Source organism: Oryx dammah, unplaced genomic scaffold (assembly GCF_014754425.2).
Source record: "Oryx dammah isolate SB20612 unplaced genomic scaffold, SCBI_Odam_1.1 HiC_scaffold_28, whole genome shotgun sequence".
Lineage (NCBI taxonomy): Eukaryota > Metazoa > Chordata > Mammalia > Artiodactyla > Bovidae > Oryx > Oryx dammah.
This window is the reverse complement of record NW_024070212.1, coordinates 32,355,266-32,380,763: the sequence shown is the minus strand read 5'-3', so window position 1 is coordinate 32,380,763 and position 25,498 is coordinate 32,355,266. Positions and strand designations below refer to the sequence as shown.

At 44.8% G+C, this 25,498-nt stretch overlaps 2 protein-coding genes across 5 annotated transcripts in view; both read left to right on the top strand.

The window, feature by feature from the left end:
• LOC120856725 (glutathione S-transferase Mu 1) overlaps positions 1 to 25,498 on the top strand; it is a 58,399-nt gene that overhangs the window by 21,770 nt on the left and 11,131 nt on the right. Inside the window, exons 1-7 of one of the 3 annotated variants that reach the window (XM_040232107.1) lie at positions 12,471 to 12,618; positions 12,893 to 12,968; positions 13,411 to 13,475; positions 14,046 to 14,127; positions 14,227 to 14,327; positions 14,980 to 15,075; positions 15,164 to 15,176. In XM_040232107.1, the coding sequence (XP_040088041.1) occupies positions 12,583 to 12,618; positions 12,893 to 12,968; positions 13,411 to 13,475; positions 14,046 to 14,127; positions 14,227 to 14,327; positions 14,980 to 15,075; positions 15,164 to 15,176 (469 nt within the window). In that variant the 5' untranslated portion in view covers positions 12,471 to 12,582. Of the gene's footprint in view, positions 1 to 12,470; positions 12,619 to 12,892; positions 12,969 to 13,410; positions 13,476 to 14,045; positions 14,128 to 14,226; positions 14,328 to 14,979; positions 15,076 to 15,163; positions 15,177 to 21,401; positions 21,916 to 25,498 lie in introns of those variants that run through there. The other 2 variants (XM_040232108.1, XM_040232105.1) reach the window with 2 other exon arrangements.
• Positions 25,341 to 25,498, top strand: part of LOC120856726 (glutathione S-transferase Mu 1-like) — a 41,529-nt gene continuing 41,371 nt past the window's right edge. The window contains exon 1 of one of the 2 annotated variants that reach the window (XM_040232109.1): positions 25,341 to 25,481. The gene's annotated coding sequence lies outside the window, so the exon portion shown is untranslated. Of the gene's footprint in view, positions 25,488 to 25,498 lie in introns of both variants that reach the window. The other variant, XM_040232110.1, reaches the window with a different exon arrangement.

Here is a 25,498-nt window from a genome sequence, read left to right as displayed (position 1 = left end):
TTTTTCACTCTCCTCTTTCACTTTCATCAAGAGACTTTTTAATTCCTCTTCACTTTCTGCCATAAGGGTGGTGTCATCTGCATATCTGAGGTTATTGATATTTCTCCCATAAATCAAGGTAAATTGGACCTGCTCAAGCAGGAGATGGCAAGATTGAACACTGACATCTTAGGTATCAGTAAAGTAAAATGGATGGGAATGGGAGAATTTAATTCAGATGACCATTATATCTACTGTGGGGAACAATCCCTTAGAAGAAATAGAGTAGCCTTCAAAATGCAGCACTTGAGTGCAATCTCAAAAATGACTGAATGATCTTGGCTTGTTTCCGAAGCAAACCATTCAAGATCACAGTAATCTAAGTCTATGCCCCAACCACTGATGCCAAAGAAGTTGAAGCTGACTGGTTCTATGAAGACCTACAACACTTTCTAGACCTAACACCAAAAAAAAAAAAAAAAGTCCTTTTCATCATAGGGGACTGGAATGCAAAAGTAGGAATTCAAGAGATACTTGGAGTAACAGGCAAGTTTGACCTTGGAGTACAAAATGAAGCAGGGCCAAGGCTAACAGAGTTTTGTCAAGAGAACATGCTGGTCATAACAAACACCCTATTCCAACGAGACAACTTGGAACAAGAGACAACTTTACACAAAGACATCACCAGATGGTCAAAACTGAAATCAGATAGATTATATTCTTAGCAGCTGAAGATGGAGAAGCTCTATACAATCAGCAAAAACAAGATCAGGAGCTGACTATGGCTCAGACCATGAACTCCTGTGCAAAATTCAGACTTAAATTGAAGTAGGGAAAACCACTAGACCATTCAGATACGACCTAAATCAAATTCCTTATGATTAACAGCAGAGGCGAAAAGCAGATTCAGTGCCTGAAGACCTTATGGACAGAGGTTTGTAACATTGTACAGGAGGCAGTGACCAAAACTATCCCAAAGAAAAAGAAATGCAAGAGGGCAAAGTAGTTGTCTGAGAAGGCTTTATAAATAGCTGAGGAAAGAAGAGAAGTGAAAAGCAAGGGAGAAAGGGAAAGATATACCCAACTGAATACAAACTTCCAGAGTATAGCAAGGAGAGATGAGGCCTTAAATGAAAAATCCAAAGTAGTAGAGGAAAGCAAGAGAATGGGAAAGACTAGAGGTCTATTCAAGAAAATTGGAGAGATAAAAGGAACATTTCATGCAAGGATGGGCATGATAGAGGACAGGGATGCTAAGGACCTAACAGAAGCAGAAGAGATAAAGAAGAGGTGGCAAGAATACACAAAACTATACGAACAAAGTTTTAATGACCAGGATAACCACGATGGTGTGGTCATTCACCTAGAATCAGACATCCTAGAGTGTGAAGTCAAGTGGGCCTTGGGAAGCATTACTGAGAACAAAGCTAGTGGAGGTGATGGAATTCCAGTTGAGTAATTTAAAATCCTAAAAGATGCTGCTGCAATAGTGCTGCACTCGATATGTAAGCAAATTTGGAAAGCTCAGCAGTGGCTACAGGAGTGGAAAAGACAAGTTTTCATTCCAATCCCAAAGAAGGGAAATGCCAAAGAATGTTCCAGCTACTGTGCAGTTGCCTTCATTTCACATGCTAGTAAGGTTATGCTCAAAATCCTTCAAGCTAGGCTTCAGGAGTACGTGAATTGAGAACTTCCAGATGTACAATATGGTTTTAGAAAAGGCAGAGGAACCAGGGATCAAATTGCCAACATTTGTTGGATCATAGGGATGGCAAGGCGATTCCAGAAAAACATCTACTTCATTGATTACTTGAAAGCCTTTGACAGTGTGGATCACAACAAACTGTGGAAAATTCTTAAAGAGATGGGAATACCAGACCATCTTATCTGTCTCCTGAGAAACCTATATTTGGGTCAAGAAGAAATAGAACCTTAGATGGGACAACTGACTGGTTCAAAATTAGGAAAGGAGTAACACAAGGCTGTATATTGTCACCTTGTTTATTTAACTTATATGCAGAGTATATCATGAGAAATGCTGGGCTGGATGTCAAGATTGCCAGGAGAAATATCAGCAACCTCAGATATGCAGATGTTACCACTCTAATGGCAGAAAGTAAGGAGGAATTAAAGAGCCTCTGGAAAATGTGAAAGAGGTGGGTGAAAAAGCTGGCTTAAAACTCACCATTCAAACACTAAGATTGTGGCATCCAGTCCCATCACTTCATGGCAAATAGGAGAAGAAAAAGTGGAAGCAGTGGCAGATTTTATTTTCTTGGGCTCCAAAATCACTGTGGATAGTGACTGCAGCCATGAAATTAAAAGACGCTTGCTCTTTGGAAAGAAAGCTATGACAAAACTAGGCAGTGTATTAAAAAGCAGAGACATCACTTTGCCAACAAAGCTCCCTATAGTCAAAGCTATGGTTCTTTTCAGTAGTCATATATGGATGTAGAGTTGGACCATAAAGAAGTCAGAACACTGGAGACATGATGCTTTTGAACTGTGGTGCTGGAGAAGACTCTTGAGAGTCCCTTGGACTTTAAGGAAATCAAACCAGCCAATCCTAAAGGAAATGAACCCTGCATATTCATTGAAAGGACTGGTGCTGAAGCCGAAGCTCCAATACTATGACCACCTGATGTGAAGAGCCAATCATTGGAAAAGACCTTGATTTTGGAGAAGATTGAAGGCAAAGCAGAAGAGGACAGCAGAGGATGAGGTGGTTAGATAGCATCATGACTCAATGGACATGAATCTGAGCCAACTCCAGGAGACAGTGAAGGACAGGGAAGCCTGGTGTGCTGCAGTCCATGGGGTCACCAGGAGTCGGACGTGACTGAGCTACTGAACAACAAAAACAATAGCTGATTTACAAAGTTGTTCCAGTCTCTACTGTATAGCAACGTGACTCAATTATACACAACCTAGTTGTGTGAAAACCAGTCTTTTCTGGAAAGATTCTTTTCCATTATGGTTTCTCACAAGGGAATCAAGTATGCCTGCCTGTGCTATTGCATTTGCTTTTTACCTATTGCATATATAGCAGTTCGCATCTGCCAGTCCCACTCTCCCGGTCCTTCCCTCCCCATCTCACCCCGATGGCACAACCACAAGTCTGTTCTGTCTGTCTATGAGCATTTCTGTTTTACAGATCGATTCACTTGTGCCATGTTATATACCACATATGGTATTAGTCTTGCTCTTTCTGACTTACTTCACTTAGCATGCTAATCTCTAGGTTCATCCATGTTGCTGCAAATGGCATTATTTCATTTTCCCCATCCTCATCCCAGCTTCTTCCTCCCATTTGCTTGTGGCTGGTCCCAGGTTACAGAGGCGCACTACCACGGTGAGATTCCCAAATGCTATTAGCTTTTACTCGGGATTTTGAAACTATTGTGGCCCACTTTGACAGCTCCCTATCATTGCTTGAAAGGGGAAATCCAGAGTTGCCTCGGGGCCCCGTCCTCCTGCCTGAGTGGGGCTCGTTCCCTGGGCCGGGCTGGGCAGTGAGGCTGGCTCCCCAGGTGTCTGAAAGAGGCTGCAGGTGTTCTGAGCCCTGTCTACAGGAAGCAGAGAACCTACGCCCCTCCAGGGACATGCCAAGACCTTGTTGAGGTGGCCCAGAAAAGCTGTGTTGTTTACAAGCTCAGCATAGTTGTTACTTTAAGATGTTGATGAAAGGCATTGTGAGGCATGAGACCCCCGGTTGGGTTGTGGCTAGGGGGAGTTGCTAGGCACACTGGAGGGGCAGACAGCCACAACTGTTTTCAAAATATAGGTTCCATAAGGCCTCAGCCAGAGCATAGACCTCAGAGTGGAGTTTCTCTTCCTCCTAGCCCTAGGCAGAGGCCCGTAGGGCTAGGTTTATATAACCCTAGGTACATATGTATGTGAGATACATATATATACCACATCTTGTTTACCCCGTTTTCTGCTGATGGACACGAGTTATTTCCCTACTTTAGTTATGTGAACAGTGCTGCTATGAACATGGAGTGAAGGTATCCTTTTAAATTACAGTTTTATCCAGGTGCATGCCCAGGAATGGTGATGTTGTATCATAGAGTAGCTCTATGTTTAGTTTTCTAAACATAGTATGAGGAATCTCCACACTGTTTTCCATAGTGGCTGCACCAACTTAAGTTCCCACCGACAGTGTAGGAGGGTTCCTTTTTCTCCACACGTTCTCCGGCATGTATTATTTTTTTTCAATTTGTTTTTTGTAGACTTTTTAATGGTGGTGATTCTCACTGGTGTGAGATGGTAACTCATTGTAGCTTGGATTTGCAGTTTTCTAATAATTTGTCATGTTGAGCATCTTTTCAAGTACCTACTGGCCATTTGTATGTCTTATCTGGAGAAATGTCTTTTAAAGTATTCTGCCCATTTTTTGCTTGGGTTGTTTTTTTTTTTGTTGTTGTTGCTGAGTTGTATGAGCTATTTGTATGTTTTGGAGATTAAGCCCTTGTCTGTTGCACCATTTGCAAATATTTTCTCCCATTCTGTAGACTGTCTTTTCATTTTTTAATGGTTTCCTTTGCTGTGCAAAAGCTTGTAAGTTTGATTAGGTCCCATTTGTTTATTTTTGTTTTTATTTCTATTGCCTTGGGAGATTGATCTAAGAAAACATTGGTATGATTTATGTCCGAGGATGTTTTGTCTATGTTCACTTCTACCTGTGTACATATATCCTTAGTTTCTTCTTCTTTTCCTTTAACATTTCCCTTTAAATCTATACCTATTGGCCATACGTTTGTCCACATACTACTAGGTATTTACTGGATATGTTTCATTCTTTCCAACAGATAAAGTGCAATTTGCCTTGTCAGTCGCACTCTATTGGACATGTGGGGTTTTCTAATTTTTTACCTTTTTTTTTTTTTACCACACTATAGGATTATCTTAAACTAATGTTTTCCTTTGTCTTATTTCTTTTATTTGGTAGATCCCCAAGCAGATACTAGAAGGCAAAGGGTGAGAACGGTTTTCAGCTTTGATAGTAGATTACTTTATTGCTCTGCAGAGAGAGTAATTTACATGATGGTGCCCCCAGCAAGGCATGTGGACCTCTTTCTGCAGTATCTTAGGCAGTTGGGATGTCACAATTTCATCTTATGCTAGTTTTATGGGCTCTTAATCATACCTTATGGTTTTCTACCATAAGGTGTTTCCACTTTTGGTGTTTATTGACTGTACTTGTTTACAGCTGATGAATGAATCCCTGTCTATGAATCTCCCTGTGTCCAGCGCTGTTTGACTTTGTTCGTCCATGACTTATATAATTCTGGATCATTGTTAAAAGATGAGGTGGCAGCAGTCACAACCTTTTTTCATAGGCAAAGTGGAACTAATTGTGGTTTTATTTTGCACTTCTTACCACATAGCAAATAAATATATAAACTAATTATAATAATTAATGAATATGTTTATAGAACTAATCATAATATAAAAAGCTAAAGCACCCCGTTTTTTTGAAGTCCCCTCTTATCAAACTGAACTTGCTGAGATGTCTTATAATGGAACTCTAAGGAGGCTTGGAGAGAAGAGGTCCTTTTTTCTACCAGTCAGTCTCCTTGATCATAGGGACTGTTTTGAAGCCTTTAAAGAGCAAGTCACAAACATGTCTGCCTGCATGTTTTGCCCACCTGATGTGTGTCATCACTGTCTCTAGGAGTGGTACGTAAAATATGGAGAAGGAGCTGTTTCTATGGTTACTTTCATCACTGATATCCATGTGTGTGGCGGACATTAGGTGCTGACATATTCAACATATTCACCCTATGAGGGTGTTAAAAACAGAGAGGATCCCGGTCTAGACATCGTGAGTTGCCAGTATCATCCTTAATAGAAATAACCCCCAGAGAAAAATCAGGGATATCTTGAAGCAAAAGGACAGCTTTATTCTCAAGGTTTGCAAACTGAGGATATTCAGTCTTCGGCTGGAACGGAAAATATGTTGGGAGGCGGGGCGCAGGGAGAGGGAGTGAGTAATTTTTGTAAACAAAAACAAAAAACACAGAAACCATAGTTTGAGAGACTTGTAATGGGACTGGATGGCTCTTGCAGCCACAAATCCTGGCCGAGTGATGGCAAGACTGTTTTCAATGATTGGCTGTCATCGGCGCTTCCTGTTAGGGTGTTTTTTTTTTTTTAAGTTAGGACCCTTCACAGAAACAGGCATCCTTGTAGATTTTGCTTGTGATTTTCTAAGAAAACAGAGCACATGACTGAAACCCAGGTCCATCATAACTGCCTAGCTTCATTTTATTTTGGGTCCTCATTAGCCACAGGGGTCCATTTTCTATGTTTTCCTTTGTGGATTTTTCTTTTTTCCTTTCCTTAGGGGATGTTATTTTATTTTTAAAGCAGTAACTTGTAAGAATTTTCTGTACGTCCTTCTCAGTCATGTGGACAGTTTTTTTTTTTTTCTTTTAACTTTTTCCCTTTGTCCCTGGGGCCAGGTCAGTTCCCAGCAGGGCCTCCAGAAACTTGGCTGGTCAATCTCAGCTCTTCACCTTTGGTGTAATGGGGTTGCTCCACCTCTGTTGCAGGGCCACCCCACTGGCCCAGGGGCTGGAAGATGGCCTTTAGGCTGTCACAGGAGCTGTGGACCCCAGCGCCTGGCTGTGGGGAGCATGGCTGTTCAGGCTTCTCCTGAGCACGCCATTGCTTTTCAGACAGGGGTGTCCTGATGACCACCTGACCCGGCTTCCCCAGTCTAAGTGGGCACCTAAGCAGGGCTGTGCTGTGAGAGCCCTCCAAAGACCTCCCCCAAACTTGCCCCTTGGTTCAGTTCAATTTAGTCGCTCAGTCGTGTCCAACTCTTTGCGACCCCATGAATTGCAGCACGCCAGGCCTCCCTGTCCATCACCAACTCCCGGAATTCACTCAAACTCATATCCATTGAGTCGGTGATGCCATCCAGCCATCTCATCCTCGGTCGTCCCCTTCTCCTCCTGCCCCCAATCCCTCCCAGCATCTGAGTCTTTTCCAATGAGTCAACTCTTTGCATGAGGTGGCCAAAGTACTGGAGTTGCAGCTTTAGCATCATTCCTTCCAAAGAAATCCCAGGGCTGATCTCCTTCAGAATGGACTGGTTGGATCTCCTTGCAGTCCAAGGGACTCGCAAGAGTCTTCTCCAACACCACAGTTCAAAGGCATCAATTCTTCGGCACTCAGCCTTCTTCACAGTCCAACTCTCACATCCATACATGACCACAGGAAAAACCATAGCCTTGGCTAGTCGGACCTTAGTTGGCAAAGTAATGTCTCTGCTTTTGAATATGCTATCTAGGTTGATCATAGCTTTCCTTCCAAGGAGTAAGTGTCTTTTAATTTCATGGCTGTAGTCACCATCTGCAGTGATTTTGGAGGCCCCCAAAATAAAGTCTGATACTGTTTCCACTGTTTCCCATCTATTTCCCATGAAGTGATGGGACCAGATTCCATGATCTTTGTTTTCTGAATGTGGAGCTTTAAGCCAACTTTTTCACTCTCCTCTTTCACTTTCATCAAGAGACTTTTTAGTTCCTCTTCACTTTCTGCCATAAGGGTGGTGTCATCTGCATATCTGAGGTTATTGATATTTCTCCCGGCAATCTTGATTCCAGCTTGTGCTTCTTCCAGCCCAGCCCCTTGGTGGACACGGTTTAACAATCCATTCAGTTCTTCTCATGTAGCCATGTCAGCTGCTCCTGGAGCATTAACTGTCCTGGCGGAGGTCAGTGCTGTGGCCCTGGAATGAACCTTGGGGAGCTCCGCATGAGCCCACTGTCTGACAACCAGAGCAACCCCACACTGCAGTCTGCACCTGGGAGGCCCAGGCTGCCAGCCCAGCACCACATTCTCTGCCCTGCTCTCCTGCTCTTGTCCTGATCTGCTGTCCGGTGCCCGCAGAGACAGCCCCCAGAGCAAGACTGTTTCAGGTCGTCCCTGCAGACAGCCCTTCCTGCTGTCAGTCTGTGACCAGGCTCGAGGGTGCTCTGGCTCCTCCTGCCAGGGCAGTAGGAGGAAAACCAGCTGCAGGTTTTGACCTATGGCCGTAGACTAGAATATCTTAACCTCAGCACCTCGGACAGTTTAGATGGCGTAATTCTAGATTGTGGGGGGCTGTCCTATGCATATTGAGGTTTTTTGCAGCATCCCAACACCTCACCCATTAGATGCCAATAGTACTTTCCAGTCCTGACAATCACAAGTGTCCATAGACACTGAAAATGTCCCCTGAGGGAAAGAATCACTCCCTGCCCCAAAGGAAGACAAATGATGTGGTGAATGGAGGCTAGCATTTAAAAAGAAAGGAAAATCAGACTTCCTTGGAGGTGCAGTGAATAAGAATCCATCTGCCTATTCAGAGACATGGGTTCGATCCCTGGTCAGGGACGATTCTACATGCTGAGAAGCAACAAAGCCCGTGTGCCACAACTACTACAGCGTACACACTCTAGGGTCTGAGAGCCACAACTACAGAGCCTGATACTGCAACTACTGAAGCCTGTGCTCCTAGAGCCTGTGCTCTGCAACAAGAGAAGCCCACCACAATGAGAAGCTCACCACAATGAGAAGCTCACCACAATGAGAAGCTCTGCAACGAGAGAAAGCCCTTAGCAGTAACGAAGACCCAGTGCAGCCAGAGGTAAATAAAACAACAGATAAATAAATATAGAAGTGTATACATGTCCACAAATAATAAAAATAAATTTAAAAAAAAGAAGAAAGGAAAATCAGAATGCAACACATGTTGATAAGGCCAGTCTTCCTTGATGAAACTTCTATTTTGATTAATAATAATCCATGTATGTCCTGGATCATCTGGTAAATTTTTTTAAGCTTTGACATTTCAGACTTTCAGAAAAATTTTAAAAGTACAAAGAACTTGTGTAGACCCTGATACTAACTTTCCATACTTGATTTCTCTGCCTTCTCCCCTCCCTCTCCTTCTGTCTTCTCTCTGTTTCTCGAATGCTCCCTATGAGCACAGGGGCCTTTTGTACCAAAATACCACCCTCTGTGCTCTAAGCTGTCATTGCTAATGCTTGGGTTTAGGTTCATAAGTGACAGTGATTTATAATTGTTCTCACTTGTGTTGTCATTTTAGGGTATTCAGGCCACACTTGTCTACAGTTTGTGACAATTTCTGTATTGCATTTCTATTTAGAAAGTTTTGAAAAATTACCAAAAAAATTCCCAAGGACCAAGTGTCCTTTTGGGTTATATTTTTCTTTATAATGCTATTATTCATTCAGAATTTTTGTTTCTTTAGCACATGGTTTGATGTGTGTATGTTTGTTCATTTGTTTGTAACATTAATTAGCCATTACCTGAGAGAGATTTCCCCCACCTTTAGAAATTGTTTGACTAATTTTTAGGTATCTTCCTCAGTCCTGATTTTTACTATCATGTAAAACTTTTTGTTTTTGTTGTTAGACTACTGTTATATTGATTTACTAATGTTTTCAGACAATTAACTAAGGGTTTTATAAACATTTGTTTAAATGTGGAATTTTTGTTCTTAGCATTGTTTATTTTCCATAATTTTCACCTTGAACTTGGTTCCTTTTCTGAATTCCTGAAACCCAAGTTCATCTGTCTTTCCTTATTGAAAATAATATGAGCAAGTAGTAAAAACTTGTCAAACATGCAATTTGGCAGTAAATTGTCACTGGGTCTTTTATTTTGTTATTTTCAGGTTAAAAATTGTTCTTTATATCTTGGATATCCTAAGCTTACACAGACTATTTCCAATTCTTAAAAAAATTAATAAGTAGGGCACATTTTAATTCTATTGTTTGTACTCACTTATACTGTATAATTTAGTATTCTGAGGCTATTTCACATACAGTTTCTGCTAATTCACTAGAGAATTCAAAAGGTCAATAGTAGAGCCGGAGGGAATATGGAAGGCCATGCAGGAGACCAGAGGCTGGACTTCTTGACTGGATCCTGGACACTATATGTTTTGATGTCCTGAACAGTCTTCTCTAAAATATTAGAACTTGTCAACATGTTACAGTCAAACAAGAGCATATGTAAATCCAGAAGACGTAGCCACACTGACCCCGAATATCAGCGAGGCAACCACCGGCTGCGTCAGGCCCTTCAGCCCCCTCTCCAGTTTCCCGAGTCCCCCTGCCCCCCACTGCCTTCCACACACCCACTGCCCCCACCGGTGGGACCCCTGGGCCTGGAGGCCGAGTCTGAGAGCCTGCTCCGCCAGCCCCCTCCTCCTCCTGCAGGACTGGCGTCTTCCTCCTGAGGGGGCTGCCTGTGCTCGGGGCCCATCCCTGTGTCCCCAGTTCCTTGTCCCAGCAGGCACAGCCTCTTTCTCCTGCCTTCAAGCTCCCTCCCTCTCAGTGCCCCTCAGTGTTTGAACACTGAAAATCTCTGCCATACTTAAAAATTCCTCCCTGTATTTCCCAGAAGACTTTCAGCCTTTATTACCCAGGATGGTCCTACTCTCGTGGCTACTGTACGACAGGATCACAATGATTGTTTTTTGCATAAAAGGAATGAAGGACGGATGAATAAATTACATTATATTACAGTATCAGCTTTACCTACTTTAAAAGTTATTATTCTCTTTGTTCATTTGAAACAGCCATTTTCTTCATGGAATCTAGTCATGTTTCTATTCTAAGCTCAAGATGTGTAAAACCCAGAATGGCAACTCCTTAATGTGCTATGAAACATATAACTTTCAAGAGGGCCAGCACTTTTGTGTTTGCATGGCCACCGTCGTCTCCCTGTGGACAAACCTACCAGGGTATCTACCTGACCTGAGCTGCATCCTGAGTCTGTACCCAGAGCTGAGCCCTGAAGACTTGCAGGGTAGGGACTAGAGGGACATAGAGGGACTGAGCTCTGCTGGTCTCTGCTGATACACTCTCCCTTCTCCCTAACTTAGCAGAGATGTGCACACTCTGTGATTTAATGCAAATTAGATAAAGTCTATCTGTATCGTCAACCCCTTGGTGGTTTGAAACTTTTATGAATACCTGGTTCACATTAGTTCAATCTGAACAAAGTGTTTCCTAGTTTAACTTATTTTTCTAGTACATCAACCTTGAATTATTTTAAAAAATATTTATTCACTTATTTGTCTGCACTGGGTCTTAGTTGTGGCATAGGGGATCTTTGATCTTCCTTGTGGCATGTGGGATCCTTTTTTTTTTTTTTTTTTTAAGTTGTGGCATGCAAAGTCTTAGTTTTGGCATGTGGGATCTAGTTCCCCAACCAGGGATCAAACCTTGGCCCCTTGCATTGGGAGCATGCAGTCTTAGCCACTCAATCACCCAGGAAGTCCCTCAACCTTGTGTTTTAACTTTTAGACCCATTTGTTTTTAAATGTTCTTCTCATCTGTCTTCATATATCCACTAATTTGTAATACTCTTTAAACAAAGAATAGGAAACACAGGCCAACTTATGTCCTGTTCTCCTAAATTTGAAATAGTCTTCAAATTTCCAAGAACACTGACAAGTAGAAGCTGGTTTTCTGGAGGTTATATCACAGAGAGAATTCAAAGGACACTTGAACCATCCTCTCACACAGAGAACCACACAGGGGTCAGGAGGCAGGATGAGGGCTGGAATCTGTGGACCTGGGCAGCTGAGGGTGTGCTGGGCCCACTCTGACTGTGGTCCTGTACACCATCCTTCGGGTTCCTGACTGCCATCCCTTCTGGCAACTCTCTGCTACAAGAGAGGAGACTGACTACTCTGAGGACAGCTCTTCCCCTTTCAGTCACATTCCTTCTGTGACCACCATTCTCCCCATCACTGTATCATGTGAGGGACATCTAGTTGGCTGTTAGGATATTTCTGGACTGCACTTTGATATCTTCTTTGCTCGGCCTGGTTCTGGATTTAGATTCACAATCCAAACTATAAACTAGTTGATTAATTTACATTTGATCAGTTTCACTCTTAGAACAGCAGGGAAGGGCTAGGTCCTCCATAGGAAGAAAGGCACTGGGACACGTTTTCTTGACCTGGGTGGTTCTTTCTATCCCAGTGATAGGATTTTCTTCCAAGACTTGAGGCTGTTAGGGATCGTTAACTGAGGAGCTTTAGGACTGCCTGGAGTCCTGTTCTTCCTGTGACAGGTGCCAATTAAACTCTCAATTTGAGGGGCACCTGCTCTTGGCCTAAACTTAGTGGTCAGAGCTCCCCAGAGCTCGCGGGATATCTGAAGCCCAAGGGCAAAACTAAGCGGTTCCTGAGAGGGGAGGGAAGTGAAGGCAGAAGAGCCTTGCTGCTGTTGATTCCGGTTTGTTTTCCTGAGCGTGCCACCAACTCCACCGACTTAGCAGAGATCTGACTGGGATCAGGAACCAGGTGAGCCCGACCCGGGGGTTCTCGGCATCTCAGAGCCCACACCATGTCTCTGGAGACCCCTTGGCTCTGAGGCGGAAATAGGTCTCATTTTCGCTTGCCTAGGGCTGCATCTGGCAAAGGCCTCGCCGAGTTGGGGGCCGCGCTGGGGGTGGGGCCTAGAAGAGGGGCGGGTGCTTCCGGCCGCGCCTTCACCGCCGGGTCAGAGGATAAATTTCCAGCCCAGCCCCTGTGAAGTGTTTCCACTCAGCGCGGAAACCAGCCCCATGACCATTATCCTGGGTTACTGGGACATCCGCGGAGTGAGCTGGGGTCACAAAGGGGGGAAGGATGGAGGCCGGCAGGGTAGGGCGGGTTGGGGGTGGGAAATGCTGTGCAATGGGGATTGATTTCACTAGAATATTCCTCTTCAGAGCTTGGTGGAGCCAAGCCCAAAGTCCTATCCCTCTGCCCTCTTTTCTCAAGCGGGGCTTGTGCGCGGGAGTATGGGTGGGGCTTGGTGTTGAGGCTGTGGGAACACAGAAAGTCAGGCAATTAGGACCTGACATCTGCTCTCCCTCTGGCCGTCTCTCTCAGTTGGCCCACGCCATCCGCCTGCTCCTGGAGTACACAGACTCAAACTATGAGGAAAAGAAGTACACGATGGGGGACGGTAATGGCATCCTTGTCATGTCCTGACTTCTGCCCAACTCATGCTGATTTGGTGCCAAGCATCCCATGTTCTGACCCCTGTTGTTCACGTCTGTCGCCCTCCCCTCCAGCCCGCCCAGCTGGAGCAGGGACCTGCCCCTTCCCGAACCCTTTAGGGTGCAACTGGCCTCCAAGGAAGGATATGAGAGCCCACAGCTGGGTTCTGTGTCAGCCATTGGCACAGGTTCTCCTTAGTGCTTACCTAAACCCTTTGTAAGGATTACTCACCTAGTTTCAAGAAGTTTCTAAGCTGGTTTTTCCCCTCAAAGCTCCATGTGAGATTAGTGGTTCAGATTCCAGATCCACCAGTTCAGGGGGGTCTTGCCTCTACTCCTTGCTGGGTCCCCCTGGAAAGGAGGGTTGGATTCCTGGGAGGTTGTTTCACTGCATCTTCTTTTTCTCAGCTCCTGACTATGACAGAAGCCAGTGGCTGAATGAAAAATCCAAACTGGGTCTGGACTTTCCCAATGTAGGTGCAGGGGCTGGGGTGCGGGGAGGGGGAGTGGACAGTGTCTCCATCCATCTCCTTTCCTAGTTTAGAGGTTTCAGGAACAGGTGCCTTCTGCTCTGTCAGCTTCCTGGTTCTGTTTTCTGCCTTTCCATGATGGTCTGTGTCCCAGCTCATCCCTTCATTTTACAACATATCATTTAGTGTCTGCCGGAGAAGGAAATGGCCCCCACTTCAGTACTCTTGCCTGAAAAATCCCATGGATGGAGGAGCCTGGTAGGCTGCAGTCCATGGGGTTGCTAAGAGTTGGACACAACTGAGCAACTTCACTTTCACTTTTCATTTTCATCCATTGGAGAAGGAAATGGCAACCCACTCCAGTGTTCTTGCCTGGAGAATCCCAGGGATGGGGGAGCCTGGTGGGCTGCCGTATGTGGGGTCGCTCAGAGTTGGACACAGCTGAAGCGACTTAGCAGCAGCAGCATTTAGTGTCTGTAGTGGGCCAGGCTCTGTGAGTGCCAGATTTCATCTCTGCTCTTACTCAAGGGAGGAGTTGCAGGTGGCCCAAGTGACCAGGCCCTGTTCTTCCAGCTGCCCTACTTAATTGATGGGACTCACAGGCTAACCCAGAGCAATGCCATCCTTCGCCACATCGCTCGCAAGCACAACATGTGTGAGTGGGCATGGGGTTGGGGGCAGGGGCACAGGTGGCCATGCCCTGGGCTGGACTGGGGTGGGATGCTGAGGGTGAGTCTCTGTTTTGTGGCCACAGGTGGGGAGACAGAGAAAGAAAAGATTCGAGTGGACTTATTGGAGAACCAGGTTATGGATGTCCGCTTGCACATGGCCAGGATCTGCTACAGCCCTGACTTTGTGAGTCCTTTCACATTGGACTGGACAGGGTTTGAAATGCTGGACACAGTCCTCTACACTGGAGAATCTTAGGAAAGACTCCAGCTCCCTCTGGAAATTCAGTTCCTAGACAGGTGTTTACATTGTTAACCCGGTGTCTCTTCCTCAACATCTCTGGCATAAACACAGGTGCCTAGTAGGCAGCCTGGGGTCAGACTTTATTCCTCTCCTTCTTGTCTTTCAGCCTATCAGATTCTCCAACTGTCCAGAAACTGCTCAGGCGTCTACACCATTTCTGCCTCCCAAACTGGAACGTAGGACTTTTTTTCCTAGTCATTCTAGTGTTTATTGGCCTGAGGTCAAAGGACTGAGCTCTGCCAGGTCTCACAGCACTGCTGGTCTGACCCAGGGCAGGTGTCTGGAGCTGAGTGGTGACAGGTTCATGAACAGTGTGGTTTCACCCTTTGTCTTCCCATTGCCTCTCACACATGGGAGGTGGTACACAGAGGAGTCTGATGAAGACAAGTGGTTGAACTGCAGCCTGGGCACTGACTCAGGTGCAGTCAGGGGACATGGCTGCTCACCTGACAGCTGGAATCAGACACAGCCCTGGGAGGCCTGCTGTCTGCCAGGGAGTCTGTCTGAAGGCAGTGACAGCTGTTTTGTGTCTCAGGAGAAACTGAAACCTGGTTACTTGAAGGAAATTCCTGGAAGGATGAAGCTCTTCTCAGTTTTTCTGGGGAAGAGGTGTTGGTTTGCAGGGAACAAGGTAAGGGGGATGGCTTTGGGGGAGGGAGAGCTGTCATTTTTCCCCAGGTTCAGAGTTTGGTGCTCATTCATGCTTTGTCTTCCTGCAGCTCACCTATGTGGATTTCCTGGCTTATGACATCCTTGATTTGCAACGCATATTTGAGCCCCGGTGCCTGGATGAATTCCCAAACCTGAAAGAGTTCCTCACCCGTTTTGAGGTCATTCCCGTGATCCCCCCTAGTATTTATGTCTCTTCTCCCGCCTTTCCCTGATGCTTTCCTGGGTATACGCATGCTAAGTTGCTTCAGTCATGTCCAACTCTTTATGACCCTACAAACTGTAGCCTGCCAGGCTCCTCTGTCCATGGGATTATCCAGGCAAGAATACTGGAGTGGGTTGCTATGCCCTTCTTCAGGGGATCTTCCCAAACCAAAGATCGAACCTGCATCTCTTTTATCTCCTTCATTGGTAGATGAGTTCTTTATCACTAGTGCCACCTGGGAAGCCTGGATGATTTCCTAGTTGGAACTACAATGAAGAATAGCATTTATGGAGAACTTGGTTTATGCCAGAATCTCTGCTCAGCAATGACATATATTGTGTCAAATTTAATCTTTATAACATTACTACATGGTAGAAGAATTATGCTCTGCATTTTACAGATAAGGAGTCAACCTGAAAGGACAAGTAGTTTCTGCAGGTCACAGAACCAGAACAGGCTGTGCTGGGCTCCCAGGCAGAGCGTCTGACTTCCATGGGCAGCATCAGGGGCTCCTCATTTCCTGGAGGAATAAAACCCTCAGGTCCCTTTCATGACTGTATTGACAGCTCTGGAAAGTGTGGAGGAAGCAGAACCTTCAGGAGATGGTATGAAGCTGGCATTAGTAGAGTGAGACACAGTAGGATTGATATCAAGGACTAAAAAGACAGACAATATTTTCTCCTCATCTCCAAAGGGCTTTGCAGCAGTTGAGTCTCTGCCTGTTGTTCTGAGGTTCTCAGAGCTGTAGTTGGTGACGCAGATGGTAAAAAATCTGCCTGCACTGTGGGAGACCCTGGTTTGATCCCTTAGTTGGGAACATCCCTTGGAGAAGGGAATGGCTACCCACTCCAGTATTCTTGCCTGGAGAATTCCATGGACAGAGGAACCTGGGTGGGCTACAGTCTGTGGGGTCCCAAAGAGTCGGATATGACTGAGTGACTAACATAACATTTCTGCTAACATAATATAGATGTCCTGTGCAAGGATTTTATCTTGACTCCTCATTTGGTGGGTGCTTTCCTTCCCTCCTCATCTCCCATCCTGTCTTCCTTCCCGTTACTCCAGATTCTATCTGAAAGATGGGTTAGTATTTTCATTTTAAGTCACATTCACTGATCTGATCCTCTCCCCTGTATGAGACACTGTGTCAGGCACAGTGGGATACAGATGTCACACAATCCTGGTGCCCTGTGTCTGGGGCTCAGTGTAGCTGGAGAACTATAGGAACCCTGAGCTGTGTGGTGTGGATGGAGCAACCTTAGGGAGCACAGCCTGACCTCACCTCCCAGCTCATCATTCACCCAACTGGAGAGCAACAGAGTCTGCTTTGTGACAGATATGGGAATTTGAAGCTCTTGTCCAAGAGGTTTTTCAGTCTACAATCTGTTTTGTATGCTCATGTCTATCATGAAATCTGCTTTCTCAGCTAGTTCTCATCAGCTCTAGTTTTGGTCCAAGGCTTATTGCTTTGAGAATTTTGCAAGAGCTGGGGTGACTGCCCAGCAGGGAGGATGGGGACAGATGTGGCCTGCAGTATGTGGCCTGTTGGGCCCTGGGCTGTGGGGCACAGGCAGCCCTAGATCTTGGAGTCCTGGGCACTCTTGGGCATTGTCTGTCTTGGGAAGGTGGTGCACAGGTACACTTGAGTGTTGCTGCCTGGCTGGCTGTAGCAGGACTGAGGATGAGGTAGGTTGAGGGCCAGTGAGAGTGGGCTCAGGTCCCAGTCCAGGCAATTGGTCTGTGTCTTTTAAGTGGAAAAATTAGAGTCTGGCCTAGCCTAATCTTGTTGCTTCAACCCTTGTATCATGTTTCATCCATGTTTTGCTGAGTAATTGGGTGAAATGTGGTCTCTTCTGCAAGTTGCTTGGGCACTTTCTGAGCACTTTTGTTTTTCTAGGGCCTATCTCTCTCTGGAAACCCTTGCAACTAGGAGCCTTTTCTGAGAACGAGAATAATTTTGGAGAATGAGAAGAACAAATACTCTTATGACCAGATGTCAATTGGAAAAAAAAAACCTCACAATTTAAGAACAGTGTTGTTCAGTTGCTCAGTTGTGTCTGACTCTTTGCAATCCCATGAACTGCTACACACCAGGCCTCCCTGTCCTTCACTATCTCCCGGAGTTTGCGTGAACTCATGTCCATTGAGTTGATGATGCCATCCAACCTTCTCATCCTCTTTTGCCCTGTTCTCTTGCCCTCCATCTTTCCCAGCATCAAGGTCTTTTCCAGTGAGTCAGTTCTTCCTATCAGGTGGCCAAAGTATTGGATCTTCAGCTTAAGCATCAGTCCTTCCAGTGAATACTCAAGGTTGATTTCCTTTAGGATTGACTGCTTTGATCTCCTTGCAGGTCAAGGGACTCTCAAGAGTCTTCTCCAGCACCACAATTCAAAAATATCAATTCTTTGGCGATGAGCCTTCTTTATGGTCCAACTCTCACATCCATATATGACTACTGGAAAAACCATAGCTTTGACCAAACAGACCTTTGTTGGCAAAGTGATGTCTTTGTTTTTTAATATGCTGTCTAGGTTTGTCATAGCTTTCTTTCCAAGGAGCAACTGAAAGTGAAAGTCACTCAGTTGTGTCTGACTCTTTGTGACCCCATGGACTGTAGCCTGCCAGGCTCCTTTGTCCATAAAATTATCCAGGCAAGAATACTGGAATGGGTAGCCTTTCCCTTCTCCAGGGAATCTTCCCAACCTAGGAATCGAACCCAGGTCTCCCACATTAGGCGAATTCTTTACCATCTAAGCCACCAGGGAAGCCCTTCAAGGAGCAAACATCTTCTAATTTCATGGCTTCAGTCACCGTACACAGTGATTTTGGAGCCCAGGAAAGTAAAATCTGTCACTGCTTCCACTTTTTCCCCTTCTGTTTGCCATGAAGCAATGGAACTGGATGCCATGGTCTTATTTTTTTGAATGTTGAGTTTCAAGCCAGCTTTTTCACTCTCTTTCACCCTCATCAAGAGGCTCTTTAGTTCCTCTTCACTTTCTGCCATTAGCGTGGTATCATCTCCTTATCTGAGGTTGCTGATGTTTCTCCCAGCAATCTTGATTCCATCTTTTCATTCATCCAGGCCAGCATTTCGCATGATGTACTCTGCATGTAAGTTAAATAAGCAGGCTGACAGTATGTAGTCTTGTCTTATTCCTCTCCCAATTTTGAACCAGTCTGTTGTTCCATCTAAGGTTCTAACTCTCCTACATACAGGTTTCTCGGGTGATAGATAAGTGGTCTAGTATTTCCATTTCTTTAAGAATTTTCCACAGTTTGTTGTGATCCACACAATCAATGAAGCAGAAGTGGATGTCCGTCTGGAACCCCCTTGCTTTTTCCATGGTCCAACAAATGTTGGCAATTTGATTTCTGCCTTTTCTAGACAGCTTTTACATCTGGAAGTTCTTGGTTCACATACTGTTGAAGCCCAGCATGAAGGATTTTGAGCATAACCTTGCTAGTATGTGAAATAAGTGCAGTTGTACAGTAGTTTGAACATTCTTTGGCATTGCCCTATTTTGGGATTGGAATGAAAATTGACCTCCTCCAGTCTTGTGGCCACTGATCAGTTTCCCAAATTTATTGACATATTGAATGCAGCACTTTAACAGCATCGTCTTTAAGGGTTTTCAATAGCTCAGGTGGAAGTCTGTCACCTCTGCTAGCTTTGTTCGTGTAAAGTTTCCTAAGGCCCACTTGACTTCACACTCCAGGATGTCTGGCTCTAGGTGAGTGGCCACACCATTGTGGTTATCTGGGTCATTAAAACCTTTTTTGTGTAGTTCTTCAGTGTATTCTTGTCACCTCTTCTTAATCTCTTCTGCTTCTGTTATGTCCTTACTGTTTCTGTCTTTTATTGTGCCCTTCCTTGCATGAAATGTTCCCTCGATCTCTCCAATTTTCTTGAAGAGATCTATAGTCTTTCCCATTCTATTGTTTTCCTCTACTTTGCATTGTTCATTTAAGAAGGGCTTCCCTGGTGGCTCAGAGGTTAAAGCGTCTGTGTCCAATGCAGGAGACCTGGGTTAGATCCCTGGGTCGGGAAGACCCCCTGGAGAAGGAAATGGCAACCCACTCCAGTATTCTTGCCTGGAGAATCCCATGGATGGAGGAGCCTAGTAGGCTACAGTCCACGGGGTTGCAAAGAGTTGGACATGACTGAGTGATTTCACTCACTTATCTCATTTAATAGATCTTGCTATTCTCTGCTGCTGCTGCTAAGTCGCTTCAGTCGTGTCCAACTCTGTGTGACCCCAGAGATGGCAGCCCACCAGGCTCCCCCATCCCTGGGATTCTCCAGGCAAGAATAATGGAGGGGGTTGCCATTTCCTTCTCCAATATCAGTTGAGTATATCCGTCCCTTTCTCCTTTGCCTTTCACTTCTCCTTTTTCCTCAGCTATTTGTAAAACCTCCTCAGACAACCTCTTTGCCTCCTTGCATTTCTTTTTCTTTCAGATGATTTTGGTCACTGCCTCTTGTCCAGTGTTATGAACTGCCATCCATGTTCTTCAGGCGCTCTGTCTACCAGACCTAATCCTTTGAATCTATTAATCACCTCCACTGTATAATTATCAGGGAGTGGATTTAGGTGCTACCTGAATGGCCTAGTCATTTCCCCTACATTCTTCAATTTAAGCCTAAATTTTGCAATAAGGAGCTGATGGTCTGAGCCACAGTAAGTCCCAAGTTTTGTTTTTACTGACTGTGTAGAGCTTCTCCATCTTTGACTGCAAAGAACATAATCAATCGGATTTTGGTATTGGCCATCTGGTGATGTTCTTGTGTAGAGTTGTCTCTTGGTTTGTTAGAAAAGGGTGTTTACTATGACCAGCTTGTTCTCTTAAGAAAACGCTGTTAGCCTTTGCCCTGTTTCATTTATGTACTTGAAGGTCTAACTTGCCTGTTATTCCAGGTATCTCTTGACTTCATAGTTTTCCATTCCCATTCCTGATGATGAAAAAAGACCATTTTGTTTTGATGTTAATTCTAGAAGGTGTTGTAGGTCTTCATAGAACTAATCAACTTCAGCTTCTTTGGTATCAGTGGTGGGGGCATAGATTTGGATTACTGTGATGTTGAATGGTCTGTCTTGAAATGAACCAAAATCATTCTGTCATTTTTGAGATCACACCCAAGTACTGCATTTTGGAGTCTTGTTGACTATAATTGGCTATTCCATTTCTTCTAAGGGATTCTTTGCCACAGTAGTAGATATAATGGTCCTCTGAACTAAATTCTCCCTTTTCCATCCATTTTATTTCACCGATTCCTAAGATGATGTTTAATCTTGCCATCTCCTGCTTGACCACAACCAATTTACCTTGATTCATGGACCTATCATTCCTGGTTCCTATGCAGTATTATTCTTAAAAGCATCAGACTTTGCTTTTACTACCAGGTACATCCAAAACTGAGCATTGTTTCTGCTTTGGCCCAGCCACTTCATTCTTTCTGGAGCTTATGCATGTTAACCATCTAGGGACCATGTATCCAAAACACAGAAAGTTTCATCTTGTTTTTTCCCATCCTGAATTCCCTTGCAGGCACTATTGGTGGGCAGCTGCCCTGTGGGTCACTTAACTGTTTGTGTAAGTGGCTGATGAGTGAGCCTCCTTGTTTTCAGCTGTGGGGAAGTGGGTGCAGCAGAGAGACTCAGAATGGAGAGGGAGAGCAAGCAGGCTACATTCTAGCCATATTACTTATGTGTGGTGTGATCATGAGGGAGGTGCTTATCTTCTGAGTGCCTCAGTTTCCATTCTGATAAATGATCTCAGTAGAACCCATCTTGCAGGGGAGTCGTGTAGAGATTCTGAACCTATGTTATAATGTCTAATGGATATACAGCACCATTTAATACAGTATAGAGTCTCTGTATGTGGTGAGTCTGGATGTCAGATGAATTACAGGAAATTGGAAGAGTTAACTTCCCAGAGCTGGGGACCCCAGAAGACTATCTTTTGCCCCAACATTTGACTCCCACATGGAAGGGCTGTACCCCAGGTCCCAAACTTGGGGAGAGCTGCCTGGGTTCCACTGGGGCAGCAGACCTGAGGCCTGGTGTTCTTTTTCCCACCCTCAGGGCCTGAAGAAGGTCTCTGCCTACATGAAGTCCAGCCGCTTCCTCCCAGGCCCTCTGTTCCTGAAGCTTGCCGTGTGGGGCAACAAGTAGTGCCCGCAGCCAGGAGATGGGCGCGAGCAGCCAGTGCCCTGCAGACCAGGTGGACCTCCTGCCTGCGGAACATCTGTCTTTTTCTTTCTCCTTCTGTTCACTCTAGATGGCTTCTTGGCCCCCTTATCCCCCCCCCACACCCCTTTCCATCCCTACTTTAAAGATTCAGTTTCCCACTATCTTTGAGCAAAGTTCCTCCCCCACCGCACATTATCCCTCCTGCACTAAAGCCACCCAGACTATCCTTCCCTTCCATGATTGCTTCTGCTGTGAGCAGCCCAGCCAGACCCCTGGCTCACGGGGCTCTGCTCTGAGCTCCCAGCGCTGCCCTGAGGACCAGACCTGGCCTGGTGTGCGTTCCATGCTTCCCAATGTGGTTCCTGCCCCGCCTGTCTGATGCCCAGTAAAGCTTTATCACACCTGCTGTGTCTTGTCTTATTCTCTCGGGGCTTCCTGGAGTCATGGCTGAGTGTGTTGGGTGTGTGGGGGTGTCTATTTTCCCCTCTTGTCCACTGCACGGCTCCATGGATGGGTATGGGTGTGTGGGGGGATGGAGTGGGGTAGACTGTTGGGGATGAGCAGGTTATATGATTACTTGTTCATTTCTATCTCCACTTCATGTACCTCTGTTTCTTAGTATCAGATCTCTGCAGAAGGGGAGCCCTTCTATGTCTGGTTCCCTCTTTAATTCATCATTCATGGGCTGCCTCCTGTCAGCTTGCAGTATTCTGTGTCATGGTTCAGGGGGCTCTCGGGTGCTGGGGAAGGGGTCTGAGTAGTCTGCTGATGGTGTGGGATCCTGGTGGATTCGCTTGTCACCCTTTCATGGAAGCTTACCCTGCTTTAGATGCCCTTCATCTGTGTTCTTACAACATGCATGTGTGTTTGCATGCATGATAAGTTGCTTCAGTTGTGTCCAACTGTTTGCAACCCTATGGATCTAGCCTGCCAGGATTCTTTGTCTATGGGATTCTCCAGGCAAGGATTCTGGAGTGGGCTGCTATTCTCTTCTCCAGGGGATCTTCCCGACTCTGGGATCAAACCTGAGTCTCCTGTGCCCCCTGCATTGACAAGAGGATTCGTTACCACTGAGCCACCTGGGAAGCTCTATTTTTAAATACGTTTTTTGTAGTATACCAGCTTTGTGTATTAACTTACAAAATTTATTTGTTTTTTAAATTTCCTTTCATTAATTACCTATATCCACTACTTTGTAATAGCCTTTAAACAAGGAAAAGAAACCACAGTCCAACCTATGTCCTATTCTAATTTTGAAATAAACTTCTGCCTGCAAAGAGGAAAGTTGGCAGGTAGGACCATTATTCTTGTGCTGATTGTACCTCAGATCACAGATCACAGAGTGACATCAAAAGACACTACTAGGAGAAGGCAATGGCAACCCACTCCAGTACTCTTGCCTGGAAAGTCCCATGGATAGAGGAGCCTGGTGGGCTGCAGTCCATGGGGTTGCGAAGAGTCGGACATGACTGAGTGACTTCCCTTTCACTTTTTGCTTTCATGCATTGGAGAAGGAAATGGCAACCCACTCCAGTTCTCTTGCCTGGAGAATCCCAGGGACAGTGGAGCCTGGTGGGCTGCCATCTATGGGGTCACACAGAGTCGGACAAGACTGAAGTGACTTAGCAGCAGCAGCAGCAGCTATGCAATTTGGGGCAATGGCCTTTCCTTGGTAAAAATGTAGAATAATAAAATGTAAAATAAAACAGCACGTTTGGAGAATTTTTGGGGGCTTTGAGAAAATATTGGCAAAACACTTAGCACAGTGCCTAGCCCACAGGAAGGGTGCCTCTGGTTTTATATGTAAATTCTGTCAGCAATGATTGTTCTCATTCCACATTGCAAAGTAAAATCTTCCAGAATCTTCCTACACCCTAAAAATACATGGGCTTGCATTTGTTAATAACTTCAAATGAAGCACACATAGTATTTTGTCATGTTCTCAAAGGCAACAATTGGTTCATTAAATAAATATTTATTAAATGCCCCAATTTTGCCAAGCACACCTCTAATGGCTTGGGACATATTTGCTGTTGTTGTTTTCCTTCGGTCGCTAAGTTGTGTCTGACTCTATAATAAGACAAAAAATGTCCTTGCCCTTGTTAAATTTATTGTTTATTCAGATGACCAAATATCAAAACTGTGCTCACTGAAGATATATTAATTAGGAGATAAAATATTATAAACATGATCTAAATCAAAAGAGGAAAGTTGAAGAAATGAAATTGAATTCTCCCTAATTTTAAAGAATGTATTCTCCAGTACAAAGGGAACTTTTCATGGCTGATATTCAATCTTTGTAGAGGTTACTGTATGAAACACTAGATTCTACCTGTTCATTTAATAGATTGTTAGGTGGTGGAACTTGCGTGCATGATCTCATGGTTTTAAAAGTGTACATTAATCATTTCATAGCTAATTTGATCAAGTATTCAGGATTTACAATTTGCATATTCCTCTTTGTATCCAGAAGTAATAAATAGTGAGCTGATTATGTGGATCCTATTTTTATTTCCCCCTCCAGTTGTAGCCTCTGGGTTGACTCTTTTCTAACCAGTGACTGTCCTTGACTCAAATAATTGTCCTCTTCCAGGTCACAAGGCAAGTTTTGCCTGTATTCTTGGAAATAAAGGAATGTGACCTCTCATATGATTTATGTTTAAAATTGTGTTTTTAAGTGTATTACATCTCACTATTAAAGAAGTGAAAAATTACAAACAAGATGTAATTCTCTCTGAAGGCGTCTACTTCTATGCATTCATTTCGTCGATGGAGGAGAACTCCAGGTATATTCTAGTTATTCTCCATCATTTAAAAAATGTAAAGATTCAAATAATGATTAAGTAGCTTTTTGCTGTAATATTCTTTTACATGGATAATAAAATGGTGAGTTTTAAATTAAAAAAAAAAAAAAAGACACTACTATATATAAGATGGATTACCAGTAAGGCCGGACCGTACGGTGCAGGGAACTCTACTCAATATTCTGTGATAATCTATGAGAAGAGGATCTGAAAAAAGGTGAACACCTGTATATGAGTAACTGAATCACTTTGTTGTACACCTGAAACACACCATTGTAAATCAACTATACTTCAATATAATTTTTTTTAAGACACAGATCACTCTCTTAAAATCACATTGGGTCAGGAGGCAGGATGAGGGCTGTAATCTGTGGATCTAGGGAGCTGAGGGTGTGTGGGGCCACTCTGACTCTGGTCCTGTGTGAAGCTGTTTCGGCTGTCACCCCTCTGTGGACCCCCTCTGGAGCCATGCACTCCGAGGACTGATCGCCCCTGGGTCACTTTCCCACCGCACTCCCCGTCACTGTCTCATCAATGTGACAGACATGGAGCTGTCTGTCAGAACATCTCTAGAGCTGCACCTGGGTGCCCTCTCTGCTGTGTGCGGATCTGGATTTAGATTCAAAAGTGAGGCCATAAACTACTTGATTACTTTATGTTGTACCTTTATTTTTAGGCACATGATGAGGGAAGGGTCCTACACAGTCCCTGAAAGGAGCACAGGGAGACCACATTTCCTTTCTCTGCCTCCTCACCTCTTTTTATCGCACCAATGGTCTGTTCTGGAAGACTGCAGCTATCATGGGTTATATTAATAAATCATGGGGGAGCGTTAAGATTGCATGGGGTTCTCATCTTCCTGTAACATGGGCCGATTTATGTTATGATTCAGGTTTGTTTCCCAAGGGCACTGGAAACTAACCCCCGGTTAGCTGAAGTGTCCCTGGGGTCGGGAACCAGGGGAGCCCGACTTCGGCGGCCTTTGATCTCTAGGCGCCATGGCTTACAAAGGAATCTGCTGACAGAGAGACAAGAATAGACCCTGCTCTGCCAGCTGGGAGCTGAGTCAGGGGCTGGGCTGGGGGTGGCGCTGAGAAGAGGGGCCCCTGCTTCCGGCCCGTTTTCTCCCAGATTCAGAAGACCAGTTTCAAGCCCAACTGCACTGGAAGCTTCTGCACTCTGAGC